Here is an 11,018-nt window from a genome sequence, read left to right on the forward strand (position 1 = left end):
CTATAATTTGGTTGTTTTTTTTTATTTTTTGTCCCAAAAGGTTTTTGTCACAAAAACAGCACTGTATATTTATATATCATATATATAAAGCAAAACCAGATTCACTTTGTATTTGAGATTTGGATGTGCACTGTTGTTGATGTTCGGTTTTTCCATATATTCTGAATTTTATTTTGGTACCGTGCAGGCATTTTATTTGGCGAGACGTTACCAAAATAAAATTTAAAAAATTTGGAAAAACCGAATGTCAACACCAGTTCGCATCCAAATCTTAAATACAAAGTGAAACTGGTCGTGCTGTATATAAATATATTATCATTTTTTGAATGAGTTACATAAATGTGTAAATATATTATGTTGCCAGAAGTTTTCTGCAGCATCCATTAACATCTTTATGTATTCTTCATCATATTGTACCCATATATCAAAAAATTTTAAATTTTCCTCAAAATTAGGATCTGCAACACAAAATAATGCTTTTTGTTTCTTACATAGAAACATCTGTAGCTGCACTTGAGCTTTGTATTTTGCTGTAATTTCCATATTTTTTGTTAAATAGTTACAAATAGTTTTCTCAGATTGAGGACATTTTATTTCAACTACAAATTCTTCAGATATAGCATCTGGAGAAGCCCCAAATATTGGATGCCTGTGATTTAATTGTAACCCAATATGACTGAGTTTCATCTTTAATTTTTTTTCTATAGCTTTAATTACAGCATCCTCAAGCCTTTTTCCTCGAGACATGGCTTCTGTAGCAAGAAGTTTGGTTACACCAAGTATTTGGTTAACCAGGGAACCATCTGATTTTTTGCAGTGTGCTGCATCATAAATCTTTGATGCAGTTATTCTTGCATATCGCAGATCAAACCATAAACCGGAATTAGACTGTTCAATCGTTATTGCTGCAGCTTCAGAACATAGTTGGGGATCCATTTCCTGATAACAAAGTTCTAGAAATTCTGAAAAATGCAGTGCCATTTCCGAAAAATCATTTCTGCTAACAAAATTTAACATCAATTGATGTAGTCCAAGATGTTGCAAAATTCTGTTAGGCTTGAAGTGTTTCAATAGCTGACTCTCAACATTATGTTCTAGTCCTTGGTTCACAACTTCCTGTAAAAAGAGTGAGCTTTCTTCATCTGAGCTCAGTTCTTCTTGTGCTCCAAAATCCTTCAAAGTTAGGTATTTAACCGAAGTTCCAACTTTGGAAAGTTTACTCTTTGCCCAGTAACAACCAACTTCAGTTGGAGAAGGTTCTTCACTCCTTCTGTGAAGCCACATCAAGAGTGCTATGGAATGCTTACACCCACCTAAAACAAAGTAAATGCTATACTTATAAATTATACCCAAAATTAATATCATTTCATAGTATGTACTTGCTATCCTTTACGTTCCATATTACAATTAGATTGGAAGCATTTAAAATGTGGACATATCGAAGAATTTCCTGGATAGACAGAATAACCAATGAAGAAGTACTAAGAAGAATATAGATCAGCAGGGAGATACTGGATTCCATCAAAATAAGAAAACTGCAATACTTGGGTCATATAACAGCAGTTAGTGACAGATATGAACTCCTAAAATTAATAATACAGGGATAGATTCAAGGAAGGCGCAGCATAGGTAGAAAAAATTGTCCTGGCTGAGAAATCTCAAAAAATGGATTGGATGTAGCTCAACTGAACTCTTTCGGGCTGTATAGTGCCAAAAGTTAGAATAGGCAATGATGATTGCCAACCTTCGTCGCGGAGATGACACGTAAAGAAGACATTCCATAAACATAAACAGTTTTTAAATAGCATAAAAGACATATAAAACATTTTTTTTTAGTCTTAAAATCGTAGAATGTCAATATACCTATGCACGACTAAAACTAATCTGATATTTACCTAGTATATATTTTAACATTTTAAAAATATTTACCTGAAGAGGCAGCACAGTCATGGCACTGAATATTTAACACCTTTTCACATTCCTCATCAATATTGCAAGTTACAGCATATTGTGTTTTCCTCACATTGTGTTCAGGTGTCATTTTAGCTTTAACTGTGCACACATTTTTATCCCTTCGAACTTGCACCCATCCAACAGCAGAGTCACCATAAGAAGGCCTAGCGGATCTGTAAATAAGTAGAAATATTTAATAAGTAGGTACCTATGTAGATGTAAGTATTTTTGTGCCTAATATTTTTGTTTCAAGTAACTAAAAATATATTGTCCTTTACACTTCATATTATTGCATATTATTCATATTATTATTCACATTATCCATATTATTCACTTAACTTATTATAATAATGTTATACTTTAAGGGCGTAGGCGCAAAATTTCGCGCCAATGTGTTTTACATGCATTCATTTTTTTCTAATAATGAGAAAACTAATAAGTATTTTTAAAAAATTTAAAAGCAGAATGAATTACCGAGGGTCGAAAGTCCCTTAGAAAAACCAAATATTTAAAATTAAAAATCACACTACATATTTAAATTTTCTCTTTTTTACCCCTGTAATTTATTAAAATAAAAATTATAGAAGTTTTCAGGGACTTTCGGCCTTGGTAATAATGCAATCTTTCATTTTGCCTTTAAATTTTTCAAAAATGCTTATTAGTTTTCTCAGGATTCGAAAAAAATTAATGTATTTCAAACACATATTGGCGCGAAATTTTGCCTTAAGGGATGGATACGAACTTTCGGCTTCAATGCTATTTAAATGGGATTCATTCTTTTCGAATCCTGAGAAAACTAATAAATATTTTTGAAAAATTTAAACGCAGAATGAAAGATTACGTTATTACCGAGGGCCGAAAGTCCCTGAAAACTTCTATAATGCCTATTTTAATAAGTTACAGGGGTGAAAAACTGAAGAAAAAATTTAGTGTGATTTTTAATTTCAAATATCTCATTCAAAAGAAACTTTTTATTCATTCTAAGGGACTTTCGGCCCTCGGTAATAAAGTAATCTTTCATTCTGCGTTTAAATTTTTTAAAAATACTTATTAGTTTTCTCAGGATTCGAAAAAAATGATTACATATAAAATACATTGAAAATTTTGACAGGCGCCAAAATTTTGCATTCTGTTCCTTTCGTCTTAACTTAAATAAGTTTTTACTTGTATGAAAAATACTTATATCGATTTATATTATACGTAGAACTATTAACTATGGTTTATATCCTACCTGTTAGTTTTAACACCTCGAACTTCAGCAAGAGAAAAACTTTCGCTGTTTTTGATGTAAGTCGCCACCATAAACATATCCACTAAAGGTAAATTGTCAGACTGTCCCTTTAAAAACCCGGCGTCAGTCATTTTAAAAAAATTATTTTACAAAATGTAACACACTTAAAACCTTTAACAGTATTAAAAATTAAAACAGGCTATAATACAAGGGAAACGTTATCAAATCTATTGTCATATGCATAAAATGCAATCGTTGAAAATGCAATACCGTTGCAGTTGCAGCGTTGCAATACTTATTGTTTTTACCCGTTTATAGAGATGACCAACGAGCACTTTGACGTAACAACCGATTCCGCCCGTTGAAAGAATAATTTAAATTCTGCAGTTTTTAATTGCTTATATTTATTTCATAATAATAAAATATGAGTTTTTTTGTAAACTGGGGTTCTTTTAACAGTATTAAATAACGTTTATCAGTAATATTTCTGGAATTTAATTTTTATGCAAGTTCCCTATTGCCGTCGTCAGTACGCTCTCCCCCCTCTCTACTCCTCCCAACCAAGCGCAGACAGAACGCATGCAAATTGTCTTCAAATTTGGGGATTTATTTGGCAATGTAAAGATTTATTTGCCCGCACTGTAGATGCCTCGAAAAAACTTATTCTAATGGCGGTAATTTCCACATATTAATATATTTTTCAAATTGGGCTCTGTACCGCCATGCTTTATTATATTACGAATACGTGTGCAAAATATCTCGAAAAAATATTCAAAATTACAGCTGCAATCTTGGAACGCGTTTTCGCTACCTTTTGATCGCTACTGTTTCCTCTTAAAAAATCTATTTTTAAAAAGTATCTAGGTCAGTAATTTAGTGACTTATGTTGAAAAGTAAGTCAGTCCCTACTTTTTTAAGCAAGAAAGTGAGCGGAAGCGAAAATTTAAAAAATTAAAATTAGCGAATACCACCGTAATTAAAATTAGCCATTGGCCTTATTCAATCTTGTTTATCCATGTATTGTTAATAGATTGTAGAAATTCTACTGGCTTAGAATGATTATTTAAAAAAAAATGGCGTTAAAAGCGAATATCGAATTTTTGCAGTTTTGTAAAAAATGCTTTTTCTTCAAATTAAACAGATTAGCGTCAGAGATATGACAAAACTATTTATATAAAAATTGTATCTTTTTCAATTTCGAAGAATTTTATTTGCTACAGTTTTTTTGTGCGGCAAAAATTGAGTAAAATATTGACAATTAAAACTTATACTAACATACCAAAACTACCTTCACCAACCCTTTTAAAGTCACCCGTTTTTTAAAGTGAGTGTTTTAAAGAGATTTAATATTAACATCCTTATAGGGCTTGTAAAAAACTATAAAATTCTTTTTTACAGAACTTTTTAAGGTAAAAAATAAAAAAGTTACGGTTAAAAAGCCAATATATTTTTTTGGAGAAAAATAGAGAAATCCAATCGAAAGCATAATAATGTAACATAGCGGTATTTTTTGTATTATGTACGTTAGAAACTTACGAATACACACAACAAATACGTAGATGTTGATGCTTTAGATGAGTACTTAAAAAGGACTTAACTTCAGGTTCAAGTCCAGCAGTGGCTTGGAAACTACAATATTCAGCAAACCGGCTAGGGGTGGTTTTCAAAAGAGGGATCGTTGCATCCATTAAAAATGAAAGAGTCGCCTGCTCCTGAAGAACTTATAAAATGATATTTTGTCACTGTAATAAAGTTTGCGGTGCCTCATGTAGCTTCAGAAAAGTGGGGTTATTTTGTAATCCAACTTGCTCTGGTTTTTTTTGATAATAATTGCAGTAAAAGTACTTCAAGTGTCTACAAGTTCTACCCAAGCCAAGAAGAAATTTATGGGTTTTGGGGAAATCAACTTTCCACACCAGCTGCTTTTAACAACAATGCTGACTGGATAGAAGATACGACGCACAACTGTCACCACTACTTCACTGCTAACTACGAACCATTCACGACTGAAGAGGTCTCAAATGTCATCAAAGAGCTTTATAACTGGAAATCTTCTGGACCAGACGGAGTTCAGAACTTCTGGCTTAAAAAGTTTTGGTGTATTCATGAGTGCTTATCAACATTAATTAATCATGTTATTTCTAATCCGCAGGAAATACCATTATTTCTAACTCAGAGAACTACTTATTTAATACCAAAGGTTCAAAATAACACCCAAGATCCATCAAAGTACCGTCCAATTACTTATCTTCCAACTTTGTATAAATTGGTCACATCCTGTGTAACTCGGCGTATCTACCAACACTGTGCTCTAAACAATATCATAGAGCATCAACAGAGAGGATGCGCTAAGGGTTTCATGGGTTGCAAAGAACAACTTATCATCGACTCAGTCATTCCTATCCAGGCATTTACTAAAAAAAGGAACCTTTTTACTGCCTTTATTGACTACAAAAAGGCCCTTGATTGAGTACCGCATAAATGGTTTATAGATATATTGAAAATAAACAAAGTCCATGATAACCTAGTGACCTTTTTAAGGCATATAATGAGAGATTGGAAGACTAAAATTCACCTCCAAATACTTGGTGAAAACAATATCGAAACCGAAAATATCGCAATCAACCGGGGCCTTTTTCAAGGAGACTCGTTAAGTCTATTGTGGTTCTGTTTAGCTTTGAACCCCCTTTCCCAGCTCTTAAACTCCACTGACTCAGGTTTTTGCATTAAAAACAATAATACTGTGGTAGCGAAGCTCAATCATCTGTTGTATATGGATGATTTGAAATTAATGGCTTCCACTCGAGAACACCTAGAACAGATGCTAAAAACTGTAGAAACATTCTCTAATGATATTAGTACGCAATTCGGTCTAGACAAGTGCCGTGTTTTGAATATAGTCAGAAGAAAGTTGCAGCCCGGTGGATTCGATATGCATAATGGCCAGAACATCGAGGCCATGGGCGAAAACGATATGTAGAAATATCTTGGAGTAAAGCAGGCGCGGTAAATTGACCATAAGCAAATGAAAACTGAGATAACTACTGAGTTTATACGAAGGGTAAAACAGCTGCTTCGTTCACAGCTTAACAGTAAAAATTTGTTTAATGCACTAAACACCTACGCTTGTTCCTCGCGTAACTATTCATTTGGTATTGTTAAGTGGACAAAAACGGATATAGAAAATCTTCAGCGAAAAGTACGAACACACCTCACAAAGGCACAAAAACACCACCCTAAAAGTGCAGTAGAACGAACGACATCGACATTACCGCGGTATTTAAGAGGAAGTGCACTTATAGATATAGGTGAGCAATTATACAAACAGATTGCTAATTTAAGAACTTATTTTCAGATGCAGGCTGACACATCTACTCTACACCGCACTATTTGTGCAGCAGATGACACAACACCGATCAAACTGAGGGAACCAGAAATGCGCATAAACCAACTCAATGGAGACAGTGGAGAATGCAAAGTACCCAGACGATACCTATTATTATGTCTACTACTGGAGTCATTCCGAAGAACCTCCTCGAAAGCATAAAAAGGCTGAATCTAAATGAAAATATTTACAAGACCATGCAGAAAGCTGTACTACTCGCAACGGCCAGATGTGTACGAAAATTTTTGGGAGATACACCTGTATACCAAGTCAGCTAGGGCTCGACAACACGGAAAGAGTCCCACCAGAGCTCAATCCTTTTGATACCGTAGGTATCTGGGATGAGTCAATTTTCCCCTTAGAGGGAGTGTGAGCCGTATGGCTAAATTTGGGTAAATTTTTAAACTGTTCCACAATTAAAACTTCCCCTGTTCCAGTGTTCCCGTACATTAAAGTTTGTCCGACTAGACACCGGTAAGCCATTAACAAATTTTCAGCTTGCTATTAGTCAACTTTTTTTGGTACGCGGGATCCAGGTCTAGTAGTTTTCACCCTTAAAAATGAACTTTTAAAGGATTCAAATAGTCAATAATTATAGTAAGTGTATCAATCAATCATTATTTTTTATTCTTCGGAACAAATTTCACTCTTTTTGTAGATTCAAAGCTCCTTTATAAATTATGGCAATAAGGGGTAATTTTCACCCTTAAAAAATAAGAAGCGCCCGTCATCACAATACAGATTTTAAAGTAGAGGGTTAGGTGAACTTAACCCCAAATTTTTATACAAATCAGTTTTATTCTGTCAAAATTGCGAGGTTTTGTCCTATTTTAAACTTCATTTCTTGGACTATTTATATAATTCAACGCTGGGTTATGGACTAATTACCATAGTACTAGTAGACAATAGTTAAATAAAAAAACGATTACAATACCCAAACGTCGCTTTTTTTTTCCAAATATCTGCTTTTTGTTCTAGTTGCGAAACCGATTTCATCCAATTTCGCAGCGATTTTTCTAAACTACTGCCTTCTGTGCGCATTATCGAGAATAGGTAAATCAATCTGAGTCATGAAGGGCAAACAAAGGCTGCCTTCAAGAACAAAAGGTGCTCGGGAGTTCGCTTGTAACTTGTTAACCATAGAAATTCCGAGTCCCACGGTGATTTATGGCGCGATGTTAACTGTAGTTGTGAACTGAAAATCTCTGTTTCATTTTTTTTTAAGCTGAACGTTGATCCCGACGGGGCGAATAGGCCGGGATGGTGCTGTTTTATTTGTCGTTTAATCTGATGTGCCACTAATCCAATTAATAATGAATTATTAGTATTTTTAAACCTTCTCTTTTATTAAGGGCCAATTTCTCATATCGAGTTCAACTCCAGTTTAACCTGAACTTCTAGTAAACGTCAGTTTAAAGTCAAAATCGTCTTTCTCAATTCACGATCAACCGATGGCAGTTTAAACTTGAACGATGCTTGAACGGTGGAATTCGGCCGTTCAAAGATTTCAGAACTCAGTTCAGATGATTCCATGGACTACGCATGCGTTGTATTAACACGAAACGCTGTCATAATATAAATATATCCTATTTTATTATATTAAGCCCAACGATAAACGATAACATTATTTTTGTTTTTATAATATTTATTTATAATTATTAAAATGACTATTTGACTATAAATACTTAAATTTAACTTTATTCAAAAACAGCATAAAAATGGTAGTTCAAAATGGCGACAGTTTTTTACCTTTTGCCATCTATTGGCATTTCTCGAAAACTGTAGAACGAGCGCTGACATGAACGCGCAATGAGAAATGCATTTCAAACAAAACCACAGATCACGGGTGAACCTGGTTCAACTGAACCATAGATTAACGCAGGTATGAGAAATCGACCCTAAAACTGGTCATTACTACGATCAATTAGCAAGTTAGTTCTATCTTAATTTACAGGAGATTTATCTAAGGTCATATTCACCAATAATCCTTACGCAATACATAATAAAACTACTAACTAACGAGTATTCTTTAGCCTCACTTTGCTCTGCTTTTTCACTTATTATTTAACTTCTTGCACTAACTCGAACGGCTTCGTTCTAAGTCTCCTTATCTAATAAGCGTTATTTATAGACAAGGCGAAAACGGCGGGTTCGTTGGAAAAAATATTCCCATGAGATTTTTTTGCATGATCACATTTGTAATACACCCCAGAATAAGGTTCACGAAGTCGCCCACGCGAAAAATGGTCCAAATTTGTTTTATTATTTTTTTTTTTAATCAAATTGCAAAAAATTATTATTTTTGCTCAAACACAAATGTTTTTAGATTTTTTAGATCATTCTGGACAAAAAAATTCTCTTATAATTTTTCTCTAGAGTTGATGGTTTTCGAGTTATAAGCAATTTAAAATTTGAAAAATGCGAAAATGGCCATTTTTAAGACTTAATAACTCGTTTAAAAATTATTACTATGAAAGTCAGAAAAGGACTAAATCAAAGTTTGAAGCCCCCCTACATTATTCTGAAGAAATTTGTGTCAATAATTTATTACTAAGCTGTTATTTTTAATTATTAACAATAAGTCGTAAGATCGTCTTGACGCGGCTGTAAATGTGAGTGCAAGTAAGATGCCCCATTGGACCCGGAATGGCATCCCTCTCGCACTCACCATAGACGGCCGCCTAATACGTGCAGGCGCTCATTATTATTACTTAAAAATAACAGCTTAGTAATAAAATAATGACAAAAATTTCTTCAGGGGGGGCTTTAAACTTTGACTTAGTCACTTTCTGACTCTCGTAATAATAACTTTTAACCAATTTATTAAGCCTTGAAAATAGACATTTTCGATTTTTTTTTCAATTTTAAATTGTTTATAACTAGAAAACGATCTTCTTTAGAGAAAAATTAGAAGATACCTTTTTTGCTCAGAATGGTCCAAAAAAGCTAACAAAAATTTGTACGGACCAAAAATATTGATTTTTGCAATTTGATTAAAAAAAATTGTTAAAAAAAATTTGGACCACTTTTCACGTGGACGACTTCTTGAACCTTATTCTGGGATGTCTCCTGAATGTGATTATGCAAAAAAATCTCATGGGAATATGTTTTCTAAAGAACCCGCCGTTTTAGCCTTGCCTATTAGGAGTTTGATGGCCTGATAAGACATTCACATGGTTGGAGGGCCTTTACTCTTGACTCTTTACAAACTTACTTACTGTCTGGCTAATCGTATTCATCGGAAAATCTCGATGAAGATCATATTTTCTAAAGTACCCAGGGAGCGTTGGCGATATTGCTTAACACTTTATTCTGATATCAGTATATAATTTGGATGATACTTTCTTTTGTACAGCTCTATATCTGTATCCCGTATACCGTCTAAATTGTTTGGTACTAATATCATAGATTATTGTGTGTATAACCTTTATTATTTGTCTTAATCTGTTGTTGGTTACCCCTCTAATCTTTCTTTTCCTGCTAAGCGCCTCCAGAAACCCATCCCTGTTGCTTCAAATGCTGTCTAATTCTTCCTTTTTTTTATTAATATGTGCTTTCTAGTGTAGCTTTTAATCTAAAGTCATACCAAATATTTTGCCGTATTTGCATAAGATATTTGGTTTCTATTGATACTAACTAGAATATATTGTTTTTTTTTTTGTTAGCAAAATTTACATTAACATATTGTTTCATTTAATTTGATACGTCATCGCATCGTCCATTTATGTCTATTTTTCCAATAGAATTTTGCACTATGATTGCTGCTTCCTCGTGGTTTTTCCGAATGTTAAAATGTATGTGTCCTCTGCAAATGTTGTAATTGTCTTAGATGCTAATGCCGGGATATATCTGGTGTAGAGCAGGTATAGCACTGGTCCCAGGAGACTTTGTGGGACTTGTCTTAATTCTATATAAGCTTTCTCATCTTTACCTCGAAAATAACTGTCGGATATACTATGGTTCTAGTAATGTCTCAATTTATGATATAATCCATCATGCTACACTTCGTCAAAAGCCTTTGCTTCATCGAGAAAAATTGTGAAACAAACTGTTCCTTCTTCTAGAGATTTTTATACGGTATGTTATTAGATGCAACTGATCGACTGTTGATTTCTCTAAACCCAAACTGAAGATTAGGAACTAGATTTTTTTTCTATAATCAGTTTTAGTGTTTTTAATGAATAATATAATTTTTGATATAATTTCGACATGACAGGCAACAGTGAAATATATCTATATGAAGAAGCTTCTTGTGGAGATTTTAACTGCGATGTTAATTGTAGTTGTAAACTGAAAATCTCTGTTTCATTTTTATACGCTGAAAGTTGGTCCAAAAGGGGGGCGAATAGGCGAATAGCTTTAAACTTAATGTTTAATTTTTTTTGGTTGTGTTATACCTAGAGCTGAAGCTCAAAAATCAAATAATACTTCTTTGTTTAAGCTGGACCT

General features: G+C 33.5%; 1 protein-coding gene across 1 annotated transcript; it reads right to left on the bottom strand.

Annotated features, from left to right (window-relative positions):
* Positions 1–315: 315 nt before the first annotated feature.
* On the bottom strand, positions 316–3,315 carry LOC126892839 (uncharacterized). The gene is made up of 3 exons (XM_050662588.1): positions 3,185–3,315; positions 1,930–2,126; positions 316–1,313 (listed from the first exon to the last, which is right to left on the bottom strand). The coding sequence occupies exons 1-3, from the start codon at positions 3,313–3,315 to the stop codon at positions 316–318; spliced, it is 1,326 nt and encodes a 441-aa protein (XP_050518545.1).
* Positions 3,316–11,018: the final 7,703 nt, after the last annotated feature.

The sequence above is a fragment of the Diabrotica virgifera genome, chromosome 1, assembly GCF_917563875.1.
Source record: "Diabrotica virgifera virgifera chromosome 1, PGI_DIABVI_V3a".
Lineage (NCBI taxonomy): Eukaryota > Metazoa > Arthropoda > Insecta > Coleoptera > Chrysomelidae > Diabrotica > Diabrotica virgifera.

Coding starts and splice junctions, on each gene's coding strand:
- LOC126892839 (XM_050662588.1), bottom strand. CDS start 3,315: ATGACTGACGCCGGGTTTTTAAAGGGACAGTCTGACAATTTACCTTTA. Junction 2,127..3,184: donor CGAGGTGTTAAAACTAACAG/GTAGGATATAAA, acceptor ACTTATTTACAG/ATCCGCTAGGCCTTCTTATG. Junction 1,314..1,929: donor TGACTGTGCTGCCTCTTCAG/GTAAATATTTTT, acceptor ACTTTGTTTTAG/GTGGGTGTAAGCATTCCATA.